Below are 19,425 nucleotides of genomic sequence, written 5' to 3' on the forward strand. Positions count from 1 at the left end.
GGAGCATCTGTTTTATATTAACAAAAACACCTTTCACCTCTGCTGTTTGTGTGTGTGTGTGTGTGTGTGTGTGTGTGTTGTGTGTGTGTGTGTGTGTGTGTGTGTGTGTGTGTGTGTGTGTGTGTGTGCGTTGGTGCGACCGGATTATGAGGACAAAAACCATGGATACATACCGACTCTATGAGGACATGCCGTAACTACGAGGACAGCACTACTGTCCTCATAAGTCGAGCAGTGTAGAAAGGCATTTCACGCTGCGCCTAACCACCTCCCGCTTTTTCTCAATATGTCCTTATAAATCCGTTGTACCCGTTTTTCAGTGTGTGACGGTGTATGCTCAGAGTCGCTCAGAGTGTATAATCTCCCTCTATGTGAAATTCGACGCTACTGCAGTATCATACACATTTCATACACCCAGACCACGCCCAAGCGCGATTCATTGGTGGAACGCTGGAATCCTCGTCAGTGATTGGCTGCTGGAATCCTCGTCAGTGATTGGCTGCATTTCACATCCGTCAAAGTCAGCGCGCCTGCGCCTCTGATCTTCTATCGCAGACGTGTGGTGTGACGGTGTGATTAATCAGAAGTTTAATCATCATCATGAAAGATTAATTAGCAGAATTCGAGCGAAGTTGACGAGCTATAGTGGGAGATTTTCACTTTATCACGAGGAAGGTAAGTGCGTTTATTTATATATTCTACCTTTATGGAGTTAAGTGTCATGAGTCAGACAGTTTTTAATAACGTTAGTTAACCTACATTACTTTAAACGTGGCCACTAATCGGGCTAATATAAGTCCATAAGCAGTTAAAATGGCGTCTCCAAACAACTTGCACATGCTATTCACGCTTTTTGTTTTGTTTTGTTTTGTCTACAATACCTTTAAACGAAATTCTCTTGTTGTTCATAGACACATACAAGTATTAGTTGATGAAAGATACATCTCCATGGATGCTTGAGAGACTTAATTTACATTTTGAAATAAATCAAATCTATGTCGTCATCATGATGACTGGTAAAGTTGAGTAGATAAATTTACAGTTTAATACAGTAAGATACAGAAATATATTAAATAAACAGAAATGAAACTAATGTAAAAGTATACTTTCATTAATGTAACGTTACTGTCATTAGAATGACTTGCCAAAAATATTTAGTTGATTCATTTTAGGGCTGGATATTAGCAGACATTTTATGATTCCATTCAATTTTAATTCACATGCTTACGATTCTATTTCCAATTCGATTTTACATTTATTATTTTAATGTAAAACTGTTGTTATACATGTAACATTTTCTAAAACTTTCTCTCTATAGTTAATTTTTCTAAGTAACGAGTTTAGCTTCGTTTGATCTGAGGCGCCACATTAAAGAGTGATAAAATGGTATTAAAATGGACTGAATTTGAAATCGGAGACTGTTTCTTATCAAAAGTAACAAGCCTCAAAACCTCACTGATCAACTATTTCTGTGTAAAATGTTGTATTTATTGATATAGACTACAGTCTGACAAGAATGTACTGTATATAAAGCATCTATCTATATTAATAAATACATACTAATTATGTTGTCTGGAATGTTTTCAGTCAACATGTTAAGAAAGAAGAGAATAAAACCTGAGCAGGATGCAAAAGAACACATATTGTCGGGCAAAGACAAAGCCTTCATTGAGGGACGACAAATCAACACATTCAAAGGTAAATTGTGCACCACAAGGCAATTTGACTATGTTCAGACTGCAGGCAAATCAAATCATAAAGTAGGCATGCACTTGTAAGAATGAAAAGTAGGCCTATTGCTGGCAGTCTGGACATGATCTTTCACATTCACACATTTTACCCTTGGGTAAGCCGCTCATTTTCATAAAGGTTAAGAGATGAAAAAAAAAAACTTGAAACAATTTTTTTATTATTATTATTTTAAAATAAATACATAAAACTATGTATACAGAGAATAGTGTAACCAAATTCAACTAGTAGGCTATATCACAGTGAAAACCAATGCTTGATTTATTTATTTTATTTTTTTTATTTCCTGCACCTCATATTACATTACACAGTTTTACAGGATTTAACTCTTTAAAAGGATAGGTTGGTTAGCTGTGTAACATATAGGTGCACTTGGATTCATGTTTTATTTGTATTATTATATATTATTTTGCCCTTTTAGGGAGAGGTGTGTTTGCACTTGAGCACATTGAACCATCCACCTTTGTTGTTGAATACCGTGGGATTCTCTCTCAAAGTAAACATGTTAAAGATGTTCAAGGCAACTACTTGTTTGACTTCACATGGAATGGAACACGTTATTGGTAAGCTGGCTGTTTCTTTTTTGGTTCATATTCAGAGCAAACTAGTTGCATGTCATTCTAATAAAAACAGTTATGATTATGATTTATTATTATTACTATTATTATTACAATATAGGGCTGCACGATTTGGGGAAAATGTCATATTGCGATTATTGAGGTCAATATTGCAATTGGAATATGCGATTGCGATATAATAAACAAATGGTTTCATGAGTCAACTTGCTTGATTCTAAAGCAAAATGCACACACAGATTGTAATTCTGAAATGTGTATTTCTCAACTCAAACTAGCAACAACAACTAAATGATTGATATCATCTAAGCCATTGATGTCTGGATACAAATTAATCCACCCCCATTTAAAACATTAATTATAGCCATCCAACATTACAGTGATTCCATCATTACAATTGAAAGCTATAATTTAAAAAAAAAAAACATTTATTAGACGTCAAAAAATATAACGGCTTTTAATTTAAGTGAACTTCAAATAATCCTCACATAAACCCATAATAAATGACATGTCATATTTACCTGTGCCCTTCCTGTCTAACAGGTATGCAGAAATTTAATAAAGTTATCAAACAGTCTGCGGCTCTGCGCTGCATAAATAATAAATAGACTAATCCTTATTAAAGCTACATAAGTTCTTTAGTCAAGAGCAGTGAGTAATTTTCTCTGTCCCCTTTGTTCTGTGATTAACTTTACTGACAGAAAGCTTTGGCTGCTGGCCCTTTAAGAGCAGCCGCTGCTGACAGAGACGCGGATCTCACATGCGCCTCATCCTCTCACAACTCTATACGTCCATCATAAGACTGCTCTTATGTTATGAAGATACTCGACAAACGACATTTTGGCATAATTGTGTGTTGTTGTTCGTTCAAGCGCGAAAGAGAACTGTATTCTGGCGCGTGTCTTTCTGTGTGTCACAGTCGGACATTCAGCGCGCTCTCTTTTGACTTGTCTCGCATGAATGGTTTTAAGCAATCGCATGAGAGCATTATCATGTAACTCTAGCCAAAGGATAACAAAAAATAACAGATGCTGCGTTAATTGCGTTAACAGCCCATTTAGGGATGCAAATTATCGATTCATTCATTAATTGATTGACCTTATCGATCGATTAACTGATAAGCGGCTATTTTCCTGAGAATGTACATTTCTCATGGTATCAATAGTGGCTTTAACATAAAAAGCAACATATTGCTTTATATATAAAAATGCATGTTATATTGCTCAAATTATGTTTTATTGTAACAGTTGGGATACGGTACAGAATGGCATTTATGTAGTTTAACAAAATAAATTATGCACAGAAAATTAAAATACATAAAAAATAATTGTGCACTGGCTCACCTGTTGCAAACATTAAGAAACATAAAATACATTTTAAATAAAAATCTATGGGTAGGTTTAGCCTAAACTATATTAAGTCTTCATATAATAATCTATCTGGTGAACTACTCGTATGAAAAACTTGAAACATTAGCAGCAGCACTTATAATCCCCCTTGGTCTGAGAAAGCCAACAGTATCTTACTAGACCTGGAAACTTCAATTATAGAACTGAAGGGATGTCAATTTTCACAAATTCCCATGATCGATCGTCATTTAAATTAACAATCAATTATGCGTCTGCTGCTGTGGCATATGGCCAACAGCATGACAGGGTTTGCAAATGCTGCTCAAAACGCTATGTTCCTCACCAAATTAATGAGAATGGTTTTTAATCTAAATAAAGGGCTAGTAGGATTGTAAAATGTTTCGATGTGATTGATAATTAAATGAAATATAACGACTAATACAACGTGTCACCAAAGCCGCCTCAGATGCGTGCTTGTCAGAATGTGTTGTGGACGTGCACTGAAACGCACTGAAAACGGCAACTAACGATTTAATAAATTAGTGTTCCAATGTTATCTAATATGACAGTCCCAAATTAATCATCGTTATTAGTCGTGCATTGCTGCTTGAGTGGCGCGCGCTGAATGAATAACCGTTGAGCACTTTGCTAGCTCGTTCGCAACCTATATGAGATTAGTCAGATATATACAAAATAAACATAATATTACAAATTATATCTTCACAAAATGCCGTGAATGCACAAGTGAACTTGAACTTACGTGCCATTCAGAATGACTCATGTTGTGCACGCGCTCTTATTGGAACAACGCGACACAGCAACTGAACCCAAATAATTCACAATGTTTTTTTACAATATTGTTCTCTTTATAATGTAATATGACAGTTCCAATAGTCATTATTAGTCATGCATTGCCGTTTGAGCAGCGCGCGCTAAAGATCACGCTTCAATTCTTAACCAAATGCATCCAATATGAGATAAATCAGATATAGAAATGCGCACACATAATAAACTATTACAACTTACATTTGCACAAAACAAAAGGCTGCGAATTCACACGCAAATACACCTTCATGATGAAGGTGTAAAATAGTCCCAAACATAACTCCGGCGCGCTCGCTTACATGTTTAGCGGTTGAGCAGCACACACGCGCATGAACCTGCTTAATCGATGATCGATCAGTTTGACCGATTAATGTATTATCGACAATTAATCGATCGTCGATTAATCGTTTACATCCCTAAGCCCATTGTTTATTTTACATAAAATCGCAGCATTTTGCGCCATATAATCGCACAGGCTTGACATCGTGATTACGATTGCGATAAGATTAATCGTGCAGCACTATTACAAAAGCAGATTTGCTAGTGTTCTCATAACATTAGGAACTTATTAGTTAGTGATAATCAATAAAATGGTTATTGTTCATTGGTATTATTGGTTATTGGTATTATTTTTTTTACCTTAAGTGGATCATCTGACCTATTAAATTCTTAGGAAGTCAAGTTAACTTTCACAATGTGTATTTGAATATAGGTTAAATAGGCCAAGGTTAGCCTAACCCAAATGTTCAGTTAGAACCGTATGTTTCAGTGTGTGTCTATGTTTTAAGTTTCTTACTGCACTATTTTTATCACAGCATAGATGCAACGAAAGAGGACAGTGGACATTCGCTTGGACGACTGGTGAATGATGATGACAAAAATCCAAATTGCAAAGTCAAGACAATCATTGTTGACGGAAGGCCACACCTGTGTCTGTTTAGTATAAGACATATCTTTCCAGATGAGGAGGTCACATACAACTATGGGGATTCCTCTTGGCCTTGGCGTTTAAGGGTGAGTCTCTTAAAGACTTTATCACTGAAAGTCAACCATGTTCTGTATTTCATGAATGTTAGTTTTTTATATGATGCAGATTATTTTAAAAAATTCTGCATGTCTGCTTTGTGCACGACGGAGCCATGAAAGGGACACTAGATATTTAGTCTTTGGTTGATACTAGAATTAGTTGCGGTGACCAATTGGCAAACATCCTTGCCTCAGTGTTGTACCTGTCTTTCTCATAATTACAGGAATTGTGTGACGAGACATCAGTGGCTGTGACTGAATGCAGTGTGAATCCTTCCTCATCAGTGAAACAGAAAGTAAGTGAGCGCATGTTCCTTCATTGTTTTCTTCTCTTTGACACAGGCAATGTTAAGTGTAGGATGGTTGGGCATCATGCTAGACTGGTTGACGTGGACTGTCGTCTTAAAGACGCTGTTGTGACGTCTCAAATTCGAGTAAAATGTACCTTGCTCGGTTCATTCATTTTCATAACTCGAGCGTTGGGGGATGGGCATGACACTGACCTGAAATGTAAGGACAGTTCTCCACTACGAGGACCATCATGTCAGGGTTAGGGTTTGTTGAAAAGATGTTGCTTTGGGTACAGTTGGTACTCAACAAGAGCGGCGGTAAAATTTGGATGTGTATTTGCTGCCTTTTACCGCTAAGAGGCGCTACAATCACAGACTTTGAAAGGTGTCCGTTTATTCTCTCTATTGCGTAATCTACCGCCGCGCCGCGGCTCATTCAGAGCGATTGAAAGCTGGTAACAGATTAATTCAAGTGAAACATTGTAGTTAAACGAATTCATAATCACAATACTGAAATTAAATTGAATAAATAGTGAAAACATTACAACATAAAACATAGCAACAGAAATATATTAGGCTATCAATGAGGGTCTGGAAGAGCATAAGACGTAATTTAATAGCGTTCAGACGGTAGCTCAGTGGTTAACGCAACAACACGAGCCTCACGGAGCTTCAAGCGATCCGAGATCGAATGTCAATGTAGCCAACATGCTGTTGGCCGACTTGATTTATGTTTTACCGTTCTTGATGCTTAAATAGGTAACTGTTTATTAGCGAGTTCATTAACTGTTTATTTATTTAATGTCAAGCGTTTTGTTTACTCTTAACTCTTAAAGGGGAAACACCTCCAAAACAGACTGTTTGAATCAGAGGGGGAGAAACAGGGTGGGAAAAGGTCATAAATCACTACATTTTTAAAGGTTTTTTTTGTACAAAAAACTATAGTAATACTATAATTGCACATAAGGGAACATAATAAAAAAAAAAAAAAAAAAAAACATGTCATGACCCCTTTAAAGGGTCATGAAACCCTAAACCAAATTTTCTGAGATTTTAACAGAGGTATGTGTGTTGAACAACATTGAAGACAATGTTAGCATCTGTTAGATTTAATAGTAGGGCGAAAATGGTTAAATTTTATTTTTTTCCAGCTATTTTCGTCTTCCGGGTTTAAAATCTTCATCGCAGGCTGTGACGTGGCAGTGCACAGTGTAGTGCGTTGATGACTCATCGGTCTCTCATAATTATTGATGAGACTGAATTTTTATATCCTATGAGAAGACACTGTCTCTTAATTATTCATGACACCACGTGGATCTTTCCACAGACATGTCAAACTGTGATATCGCGTACGGGTAGTAAAGGAGAGAGACAATCATGGGACGCAAGTGCCGCAAACATTTTACCCGAGAGAGCTTCGAGAATTGGAGAATGGTGGACTTCAGCCTTGTCGATGACCAATGCAAGTTACGTCTTGCGAGTAATGCGGTACCAAGTCCTGAGGACTTTTCTATCCCTTCAGAGTGTGTGTCTAAAATGTAACCCTGCTCATTTTACTTGCCTTTTCTTAAATAAGCGGTCGTTATGAACATTTTAGATATTTCGATAATATATCAATTGTATGCTTAATGCGGGAGACTTGTGAATGTGTAGTGTTGACGTGCGAGCCGGGCGACACCGTGTTGTGTGTGTGTGTGTGTACGTACGTGCAGGCAGGCGAGCCTGCGAATTGATTCGGGGTCAGAGAGAGAAGCGGTAGGATGTGTGTTTGGACGAACGACTGAAAACTCTGAGATTATTGTTCATTATTGATCGTACATTGCACAGAGGTCAACATTATTGTACAAATACGATAATTATCGTACATCTGGCAACACTGCTGGCTGATGGCAGTTCCCCCTCTCCCCTACCGTGCCACACCCACTCCCTCACTTCTTCTCACAGCCATCCACGCCCATTTAAGTTGCATTTTTCAAAAAGATTATGAGCTAGACTTGAGCTGATAGAGGGGGGTTTCATGACCCTTTAAACAATTAAAACAGTACAAAACGAAAATAGTCCAAAGCCACATAAATTAAGAACATGCGTTTTTCTTTGCCTCTCTCTCACGCTTGATCTCTTTTTAGCAAGTTTATTTTGTCTCCCTCCCTCCAAAAAAACAAATTATTTAGCCTTTGTTGCTTCAAAGACAAAGCATGCCTTGTTGAATTCACTTTACAATAAAACGAGGTTGATCGCGAATTAAAGAGCTCTGTATCTGCTGTGGCATGAACGTGTTTAGTCAACAGTTAATGTTTAGATAATGCCAGATTGTTGACAATCATACACAGTGCTCAAACATTCTAAAACTATAAAAACCAGTTGAAACAACTGGATTGAACACTTTAATTGAAATTTTGTGTGAAAACTTTAAATACAAAAAATAAACTACAATATTTATAATTTAATAAGATATAGGGCCTACATTTGGACACACCGAGAGATTTATAAGAATTTAGCCTTTGCCTGCTCATCAGGCTGGCTATCCGACATCTCCATATGAAAGAGGAACATTAACACCTATTGTGCACACGCGATAAAGCCACTGTCCCTCCAACCCCCCACAGGCTCTCTGAGTCTGAGACTGACTTACAACAAAAAGAAGTCGCAATTCACACTTAAACCGCCATTCTAGCATTAGACTATTAAAGTGTTGATAATGAAGGAATTAAATAATGTAAGCTACATGTAGTGATATTTCTGTCATGAAACTTTATTACTAAATATTTCATTTCAATAATTCATTCAATTTCAACAAGTTGTTCTTTTTTATTCAAATAAACCTCGAACCACAGTGCTTCATTGTGCTGCTGTTAAACTAAATAACATTTATAGAATAATTATGAACTTAAATTAAACAATATAGCAACATTTCGACAAATAAATTATTTGATCTGCTTTCACATTTTAATTCAGGGCGATTTAGCCTACATTTAATTAGAGCGAGATTTTCCCCCTTGTCCTTTCCTCATTGGGAAGCGCTCACATCATAGCTAAACATGTTTGAGTAGATCATCTGTACCTCAGCTTTAGATGGATTACATAATCAGATAACATTTATTAAATATTTAGACATTTAAAGGCTTTAGACATAGCCGATTTCTTATCGTGACTGAGCTGAGGCAAGTGGCTTTCGGTTCATTTTTGTGACGTGCAGTTCCCGGAGACAGAGACGAGACGACAGCTAAAATCAGGGTTCCCGCGGATCCTTAAAAAGTCTTAAAAAGTCTTAAATTAGATTTTTTAAAATTTAAGACCATAAAAAGTCTTATAAAGTCTTATTTTTACTTATGAAAGGTCTTAAATTTTAGATGACACTTTGACTTAGACATATCTAAAAGCTTTCCAAATTAAAACTATCTAATTAGCGTACGTATTTTTATTTATTTATTATTCTATCTTTGTGGATTTGCTAATTCACGTGACATTTCGCGTCACTCGCGAGTCGCGGCAGCATAACTGTCTCCTGCACGCGAGAGGAGAGAAGGAGAATAAAGGTCGTAAATGTCAGTTCAGTTGTAAGTTCATTCTTTATGTGCGTATGGTGTGCGATGTGTATTGTCTATTATGATATTGTAATCATTGTTTTAACAATGTACGAGGCACTGCGAGCTGACATCGCATTTGTCTCGTGCTTTCACTGCGTGATGTGTGCAGTGTAACTGTTATGTCCCCAAATTAGTTTTTGTCTTATATTTATATCATATTATGTTCTTATATTAGAATATCACATCAGAAAGAGTGCCGTTTTCCCGTGCACAATTCCAAGTGTGATATTTATGTTATACAAAAGTTAAATTAACAATAAGTTAACATTGAGTTACTTTTTAGACACAATATTGTCAATATTGTTTGTTTTTCCTTTATTTCGCCGACTATAATTTCAAAATGAAACAGTAGCAGAGTCTCAATGCAACCGACAGCGATGATTTCTTGACTGAAATCCGCGTTTTGAACGAATCACTTGCTTCTTTCCCGAATGAATCAGCCGTTTGAACGAATCGGTTGAATGAATGACTCCCTCAACTCACTTACTCACAACAGTGATTTGCCGCTGCGGTTTCATATTTAAAGTACCCTTTAAATAAAATGTTAAAATTAGAAATCATTTCATATTTAAATATTGAATATTGATTTAAAAATAGGCTATATATCTCATAGCTTTATTTATGCAGTTGTAAATGGAGTGTAAATATATTAATGCCACTTCTGATGCCGCTTCTGTCACCTCTGCACTGCAAAGATGGATTTTGATTGAATGATTTAATTTGACTGGTAACAGTGGTACTGTATGATTATTATATAATTAAGTATTATTGTATAATTACTGTATAATTTAATTTGAATGATAGTATTTGACATTAAAGGTGATGCATAACTCTAAATAAGTTTAGAAAAAATGTCCATATATAGGTGAAAATGCCCCTGAAAAAATCAATTTAAGGTGGCAAATATTGCCCCTTAATTAAAATATTAATTTCTGTCACTGCTGTGAACTGACCACTGCATAGAATATGAAAAATATGAATATCTTCGTGAGTCAGCTGTCAACAACAGACCTAAACCAGCCATGGCACCAGCACAAAAACACAATCAGGAAAATATCATCTAATTATTATCAACAAAACGTTGAAAATATCAAGATATATTTTTGTCAATACTGCACAGCCCTAATGTACGGTATTAATTTTGATTTCTTAAGGTCTTAAAAAGGTCTTAAAAAGCCTTAAATTTGACTTTCAAAAGTGTGCAGGAACCCTGTAAAATGTTGTTGTTAGCCTAATATGAATAAAAGTTTACAGTTTTGAACGATGTAGGCAAAAAATACGGAGTAGCCTATTAAGCTATTTTAGCTGTTATGAGAAAAATAAATCCAAATGAACGCGCCGCCGCGTTTGTCGAACTCTAATTCAACATGCCAGAATAAAACCCGACTTTAGAACAATGTAGTATTCCGCCACTCGGCGTGGTGTGCCAAAACACTTAATTATAAACTTCAATATTTCATTCAAAATAATCTCAAAACGCTTTGTGATATTTTGAAAAGCCGTGCATGCATTAAGGCCACTGGAACTAATGAACAACTGAAACGCTGGTTTTGATTTTATTGTTTGTCGTTTAAACGTGCCTGTTGCATATCTCTATTTTATATATTGTATATGGTATATTGGTGAAGTAGCCTATAGGGAATCCCAAAAATATATATAGTGTATAGCTATTTATAAATTACGATTGGTATTATTAAACAGATGTAAAGTCATTCTGTTGGATACTATTTGTTCCAGTGTAAAATGGAAATGCTTGGCAATTTTATTTTATAAAAATAAGCAAAAACTATATGGTGTAACAGAGTTTTAGAACTAGACAAATCTCTCTGCATTAATAATCGGATATAAAATGCATTAATAGGCTAATATAAAATTTACAAAAGTCTCAAGTTTGTTCGGGATTTGAACCCGTGTCATCTAAATGATCGAACAGTAAGTTCTACCACTCGGCCATGAATTTACTCACTGTGAAATGACCAAACGTTTGTTTCTCCAGTGTGTTCGTTCACATGAGCGAGAAAACGTTTTATCGTTAGCATATTGTAGACCTTTTACAGTTTAAAAAAAGATGATATCTTATCTGTATGACCAAAAATTGCGGAGTAGGCTAGCCTTTTAAGTTCTTTTAGCTGTAATGAGAAAAAAATAAATTCAAGTGAACGCGCCGCCGTGTTTGTCGAACTCTAGTTCAACATGCCAGAATAAAACCCAATTTTAGAACAATGCGTAGCGCCACTCGGTGTGCCAATACACTTAATTATAAACATCAATATTTTGTTCAAAAACATCTCAAAACGCTTTGTGACATTCTGAAAAGCCGTGAATGTATTAAGGCCACTGGAACCAGGATCGTAACTGAAACGCGCTGCATGTTATCTCTCAATACAGGAGCAGAAGCGCCAGTTCAGATTGTATTGTTTGTTGTTTAAACGTGCGTGTTGCATATTTTTAAAAATATATAATATATTTGATGTGGTCTATTGGTGAATTAGGCTATAGCATTGATTACTGTGGAGGGGGGAAATCCCCCACCAGCATATCGCACCTTGTTACACAACCATGCTTTTAAAAACTCTTTCTGTAGCCTATATGGAACCCCATTAAGTTTTTTTTTTTTCTATTTTTTTAACATAACTGCTTTTGAAATTACGATTGGAATTATTATAGGCTACAGATTGATATAAATTCAGTCAATCTGTTGGATAATATTTGTTCCTTTGTGTAAAATGGAATTGGTTTCTTTCATTTTCATAACTCGTGCGTTGGGGGATGGGCATGACACTGACCTGAAATGTAAGGACAGTTCTCCACTACGAGGACCATCATGTCAGGGTTAGGGTTTGAGGCAAAGATGTTGCTTTGGGTATGTGTCGGCTGCTTGCTTCTAAGCTGTAGACCCAATATGCACACTTTTCAATCTGGATATGCTTTGTGACTTTCAGTCACAGAGACGTAAACTGTTAAGGCCCATTCACACCAACCATAACTGTGTTAGGGTCCAACCAGCAGACGGTAACGCTCTGTTTATTGTGATCGCATCTTTGACTGCCGCTTATATACTGAAGCATGTTATAGCAGAATTGATTCCGATTGGCTGTCAATTAAGCAATATATCGCAATACAAAAATGCAACAATATATATTGTGGATAGTGACAATATGTATTGTGGATAGTACACCCAAAATAAAAATTACTGTGTGAGGGGAAACAATCAAGTTTACAGAGTTTAATTAGGCATTTTAATCAACAGTTAAAAAAAAAAGTTACCCTTTTACCACGTCTTGGAGTATCTCTATAATATCGTATCGTGATATGTATCGAATCGTGACATGAGGGTATCTTTACACCCCTACTGCCAAGGTTTCTAGCGTTTCTCAGCTGGTAAAATCGTTCTGAAAGTGATTATTTTTGTTTTTGTTTCTCTGTGTTATCGCGTAAGCTGTGGTGTAGGCTCTGCTATTCTTTAATACTGAGAGGATTTTTTAGGCCTATAATTTAATAGATATATAGTTTTTAGTTTGAACAGGCCTTTTTTAGTTGGTAAAATTCATCCTGTCCTCAGCTAGCGGGGAGGGGTTTGCGTTTAGGGAGATTTTCTTGTCTAATATCTGCATTTTAAGGGTCATTTTAGGAGGGAAAGCATAAATAACATCCGCGTTCATACTAATTTGTTAAATGTTATGCATCAGAATGAAACCATTTTATGACAACAGCATACAATTGCTCTGTCTGATTTCAGATGACCACATCAAAGATGGTTGCAAAGAAAGGAGATTCAGCTTTGACTGGAAAGGAAATGGTATGTTGATGTGTATTTGATTTATTTGACTTTATAGACAAGATCTACATGTATCAGCCTCCTCCTTGCATGTTTTATATGTCTGCTTTGTGCACGACGGAGCCATGAAAGGGACACTAGATATTTAGTCTTTGGTTGATACTAGAATTAGTTGCGGTGACCAATTGGCAAGCATCCTTGCCTCAGTGTTGTACCTGTCTTTCTCATAATTACAGGAATTGTGTGACGAGACATCAGTGGCTGTGACTGAATGCAGTGTGAATCCTTCCTCATCAGTGAAACAGAAAGTAAGTGAGCGCATGTTCCTTCATTGTTTTCTTCTCTTTGACACAGGCAATGTTAAGTGTAGGATGGTTGGGCATCATACTAGACTGGTTGACGTGGACTGTCGTCTTAAAGACGCTGTTGTGACGTCTCAAATTCGAGTAAAATGTACCTTGCTCGGTTCATTCATTTTCATAACTCGAGCGTTGGGGGATGGGCATGACACTGACCTGAAATGTAAGGACAGTTCTCCACTACGAGGACCATCATGTCAGGGTTAGGGTTTGTTGAAAAGATGTTGCTTTGGGTATGTGTCGGCTGCTTCTTTATTGTGGATAAGCTGTAGACCCAATATGCACACTTTTCAATCTGGATATGCTTTTGTGACTTTCAGTCACAGAGACGTAAACTGTTGAGGCCCATTCACACCACACTCTGGAATGAAAGTTGTGCTATGTTCAATATATGTTGATTTAATAAATATTTTTTGTTATAGTGCCACCATGAAGTTCACAGTGCTGTTATCTCCAGTTTGGATTCTTGTGAAGATTGCAGTGGACCTGTGTCAAGTCGAAAATGGCTTGGCCTTACATGCAAATGTCAGTATCTGCATCACTCATATATGTTTGTATGTGTTTTCATTTTTGTTTGAAAACAAAATGGGCTTTTATTAAATGTTTTATTCAAATCATTATTATTTCAAAGGCATATCTATTGTTTTCGGCATTTTAAAATGAGCAGTAATCTGGTAAAAAACCTAAAAGAAACATGCTTATTTTTATATTCTTTCAGTATGTTCAAGATCATGGCACAAAACCTGCTTCCTGAATATGACACTGGTATGTTAATTTCTTTTACATCACCTTCTTTTACATAAACATTTTCAAGTTTGTTACATCAAAACTGTGCTGGACTATAAGCAGGGTACACTATTATTGTATTATTATTTTTGTTATTATTGTTCTCTTTTTTTTTTTTTTAGCCAGATGTTGAATTTTCCAGCTTTGAAGAATCTGGTTCTGATGAAGAGTATTCTCCTCACGCTGATAAACACACTGAAGAATCTTCCTCTGATGACTTTATCCCGGACTCTAGACAAAATAGCGATAGTGATGATAGTGTATCTATCAATATATGCAATCCACCATATTATAAGTCCACACCAGCTTTTTCAGAGTCTTCTATGAGAGCAAAGAGTGTGCCACCACAACCCATTCCCTGTTCTTCCACTGAGCAAGAAATGGTTAGATCCAGTTATGCTGAAGACCTCACTTGTGATGATCATGATACTACTACACACAATACTGAGATGCTTCAGAGTTTTAAGAAAACACCAGCAGTGTCTTCTTGTGAAAGCTCAGAGACTGACAATGTGCCAAACCCCAAAAACACTATTTCCACCCACAAAAACTACTGTTATGTCTGCAAGAAACCACAGTCTAAAATAGCCCGCCACTTTAAAAAGCATCAAGACAGTGAGACAGAAATTGCTGCTGCATTCTTGCTCCCTAAACACTCCCAGGACAGAAAAAGGTTACTTCAGAAATTACGAAACAGAGGCAACTATGAACATAATCAAGAGGTTATGGAAAGTAAAAGTGGACCACTGAAAGTTAGAAGGCGGCCAGGACGATCAGACATTGAACTGAGTGCCAAAACATATGTGCACTGTGTATACTGTAAAGGCATGTTTGTTCGCAAGGAGCTGTGGCGCCATACACGGAGATGCCCTTCAAAGATGTTTTCAGAGTCTGAAGCAACTGGTAAGGCCAAAGTCTTAGTTTTGGCTGATATTGCAGAGTCAACATTCTCCCAGGCAATATCTCCGGAGGTGTGGAAGATTTTGGGAAACATGAAGATTGATGACATTTCATCTGTGGTTCGAAATGACTTCCTCATACTGCAGTTGAGTCAGTGTCTTTACAACAAGCATGGAAGTGATCCAACAAAATCCGAATACATCAGACAGAAGGTTCGGGAAATGGGCAGACTCTTGCTAACCTTGAGAAAAAAATACTTCATATTTAGTTTTGAAGATGCTGTGAAGCCAAACAATTTTTACAAAGTCATTGAGGCTGTGAAAGATGTTGCTGGCTACGATGAAAAGAGCCACTCATATAAGACACCAAGCCTTGCGCTGAAGTTAGGACACTCGCTCAACAAGATCGGTGACATCATTCTCTGCAGGGCCATCGCAGCAGAGGATGATGGCATGACAAAAGCAGCAGAGCGATTTAAACGACTGTGCTCAAGTGAATGGGCAGAACATGTCTCCCATGCTGCTCTTGCTACTTTGAACAAATCAAAGTTCAACAAACCATCAACTATACCATTCACACATGATGTGCAGCTTCTCCACCAGCACCTAGAGAAAAAATCAGCTGATGCTTTTGAAAGCCTAAAAAATCATGAGTCTTCACAAACATATGCAGAACTCGCCAAAGTGACACTTGCACAAGTTATAATCTTTAATAGACGTCGTGCAGGAGAGGTTTCAAAAATGACGCTTGAGTGTTTCAGGAAAAGAGACCAGACTGAGCTCCATGATGATATCGCCGTCAGTCTCTCTCCATTTGAGCAAAAAATGGCCAAGCATTTCAGCAGAGTGGAAATTATGGGCAAGAAAGGGAGAAAAGTTGCAATTTTGTTAAACCCTGAACTTGTCCGTGCAATAAAACTTCTTGTGGACAAGAGAGATGCATGTGAAGTAGACGGGGACAACCCCTTCCTATTTGGAAGACCGAAGTGCTCGCCCAACAGCTTCTTCAGAGGACAGGACTGCATCAGGCTTTTTGCAAGTCAGTGTGGTGCACAGCACCCAGAATATCTCCGGTCTACACAGCTCCGTAAGCAGGTGGCAACAATGTCCCAGGTTCTTAATCTTAAGGATAATGAGCTTGATCAACTAGCCAACTTTTTGGGCCACGACATTCGGGTCCATAGAGACTATTATCGGTTGCCAGATGCAACTATAGAAATTGCAAAAATTTCAAAGCTGCTCTTGGCAATGGAGAAAGGAACTCTTGTCAATTTCCAAGGAAAGTCTCTTGATGAAATTGAGATCGAAGGTTTGTGCCTTATTTTATATGATAATAATAATAATGTTACGGTACAGTAACAGGACAATTCTAAATTACATGTAGAGAAAAACTTTGAAGCTAATTAGGTTACTCAGAAAAGATGTTTTTGAGGTCAATGAGGTTTTTTTTTAATGAGTACCTCATTTTTTTGAATGAGTACCTCTCATTTCTTTAGATAAGGAAGTTTAGGAATTGTATATGTGCACTAATGCAGGTGTATGGGGATGTTTGTCAAATATGTTTTTCTATAGATGAAATTGATCTGGATTTAGATGAGGAAGAAGTAAGCGATGACGACAATGAAGAGTCTGAGCCTGTCTCTGGAGTAAGCGGTATGTAATGAATTTAATTCCAGTGAGCATCAGTGGTGTAGTGTATTCACTACATCAGGTTTCTGATTATCAGAAACAAAGTATTTGGGTTGTCAAGTTTTAAGTATGGTTTCATTTTCTAAATGTAGGAAGCAAAGAAGGGATGAAGTTGACCCAGGACAAGACAGAAAGTTCCAACGGTATGTTTTAATGTATATTTATATATTTACCAGGGCTTTAAAAAAAAAGAAAATCCAACCTTACATTTCTGTTCATGCGTTACTTGTGAAACATTATTGTTCAGAGAACGGCTTGATTAGAAACCATACTGGTTAATAACTAATACCAGAAATTGAATTGAACTCGATGCTAACAGCTTGTGAATAAACCTCATAACTCCAGTCCATCCTCAAACTGACGACAAAACCTCATACAGTTACGCGCACGCTTTGGAGACTGTCTTGTTTTCAATGCAAGGGTAGTAAGGAACTAGGGTCCGTTTTTCGTACGCCACTCAGTTAGTGGGATTTGATTGTGGATGATTTGGCATGATCTTGGATTGTTTGGTTCTTCAGTGCTCATCCTGGACTTGCTGTCATAGTGTTGCTATAGTGGTCCGTAACTTAAACCTCCTCGAAGCTTATTTCATGTAAACCGGATTAGATTGCATCTTTTTAAGTGGGGTTGATACTTAAAATATAATATCCCAACCACTGCTACTTTATTACAAGAGTTCCTTACTGAAACTGGGACAATAGTAATTTAAAATAATGATATAAAAATTAAATTTGAAAATGATGTGTTGAACGCCTGTGTCCGATTCAAAAGAATATATTATATATATTATACTTATACTTCGTATACTTCGAAACGACGAAGTGGAACGCAGTGTGTGTGTTAAGCTCACCCTACGGTTTTGATATTTGCACTAATAAAGTGTGTAAACATTCGCTCGTTATGGATGAACAAGACGGTAAAAAGGACTGAGAAAGCTGTGGAAGAACACAAGTCCAGACAACTTCATGCACGCAGGTATAAGCTAACGAGCATGATAAAGCAAATAATTAGTTCGCAAAGTAACTCTTCACTAGAAATTGTGTGAAATGATTTCCAGGCGGTAGGTAGTGGGAGTGGCCTGCGGAACTGAGCATTGCAATGCACTATGGGGATTGTTGTCTACAATCCACAAGCACTAAAAAGTCATTTTCTGCCTTTTATCGGCCAAGAAGGACCCAAATTAGAAATGTATGCTACTATTCTATTACATATATGACCCACTTTCAATACATATTCATGTCTCAACCGGTGGAATTACCCTTTAAACAGAAAAAAGAAGGGAAAAAAACACCATTATTAACCGGTTAATGGTCATTTCAAGTAATCGTTTCTGGTTTTTCCCCAGTTTTTGTTTTCATTCTTTAAACTGGTTCAGAGCCCTCATATTTACATAATAATAATAATAATAATAATAATAATAATTATATATATTATATACCTGTTTGCCGTGTAGAGAAGAGGAATAGTGTGTTGCTTTTTTTCCCTTAGAAAAAACAAAAATGGGCCTGGGTGAGGCTGACAGCTCCACAGGTATGTGTGTGCGCATATATTTTAGATATTTATTTGAGAAAAAGGATACATGTTGATTTTGGGTTCATGTTTTATTTTTTATCTTCCACAGTAATTCAGTGTAAAGTGGTCCTTTTCATGTTACACAGGACCAGAGACTAGTTTTCCCTGTGTGCTTATCTGCTGATATTTCACATGGTCCGAAACTGTTTGGATTGTAGGGCTGGAATACATTTTAATTGTTGCTTTTTACCCCTCAGGAAAAAGCCAAATGAATCAGGATGAAACTGAGAACTCCAGAGGTATTTAAACATTTGGGTATATTAAAGTTATTCCATGTATATACATATAGGTGTATAGGTATACATATGTGTATGTATATGTTTGTTTGTTTTACAGAAACCAAATTGAGGAGAATTGTGAAAAGGCCATGGAGCCCAAATGAAGTGAATGCTGTCATGAAACATTTCAGAGTCCACATTTCAAAGGGACACCTTGCAACAAAGGCAGAGTGTGAGCAGTGCAAGGCTGCAGAGGACCCTCTTCTGAGAGAAAGAACGGCCCAAAATATAAGGGATTTCGTGAGGAACCGAGGTTTGATGTTGAAAAAGAAATCTTCTTAGAGTTCTTCGAGAGATCAGTGTCGCCTTCCATTAAAGGTTGTATCAGCGATTTCAGGCCCAGAAAAGGCCCAAATATAAATGATCACATTCATCTAATTTTTCCTAACGATCCGCTAGCTGCCCGCCCCATAAGCATGCTGTCCAAAAACCGCGTCTCTGTAGGCAGCCTCGGCTCTGAGATCTGCACACAAAAGGTGGGGGTGTTGTGGTTTGAGATTTTGCGGTGATTGGTTGGAACTGTCGGTGATTGGTTGGAACACTGTTTATTTTGGTTTTGAGTGGTTGGTGAAACCCATTGTTTTTGTGTGCAGATCTCAGAGCCTAGGCTGCCTACAGAGACGCGGTTTTTGGACTGCATACTTATGGGGCGGCCAGCTAGCG

The 19,425-nt window shown here is 37.1% G+C and overlaps 1 protein-coding gene across 1 annotated transcript; it reads left to right on the forward strand.

The window, feature by feature from the left end:
- The first annotated feature begins 557 nt into the window (after positions 1-557).
- LOC130087901 (uncharacterized) lies at positions 558-19,104 on the forward strand. The gene is made up of 13 exons (XM_056254444.1): positions 558-675; positions 1,588-1,698; positions 2,171-2,312; positions 5,314-5,512; positions 5,749-5,820; positions 13,416-13,487; positions 13,961-14,063; positions 14,257-14,303; positions 14,447-16,532; positions 16,796-16,876; positions 17,005-17,055; positions 18,682-18,723; positions 18,821-19,104. Exons 2-13 carry the CDS (start codon positions 1,593-1,595, stop codon positions 19,042-19,044), a joined length of 3,225 nt encoding a protein of 1,074 aa, XP_056110419.1. The 5' UTR covers positions 558-675; positions 1,588-1,592; the 3' UTR covers positions 19,045-19,104.
- Positions 19,105-19,425: the final 321 nt, after the last annotated feature.

Source organism: Rhinichthys klamathensis, unplaced genomic scaffold (genome assembly GCF_029890125.1).
Source record: "Rhinichthys klamathensis goyatoka isolate OS25496 unplaced genomic scaffold, OSU_Roscu_1.1 h1tg000111l_1, whole genome shotgun sequence".
Lineage (NCBI taxonomy): Eukaryota > Metazoa > Chordata > Actinopteri > Cypriniformes > Leuciscidae > Rhinichthys > Rhinichthys klamathensis.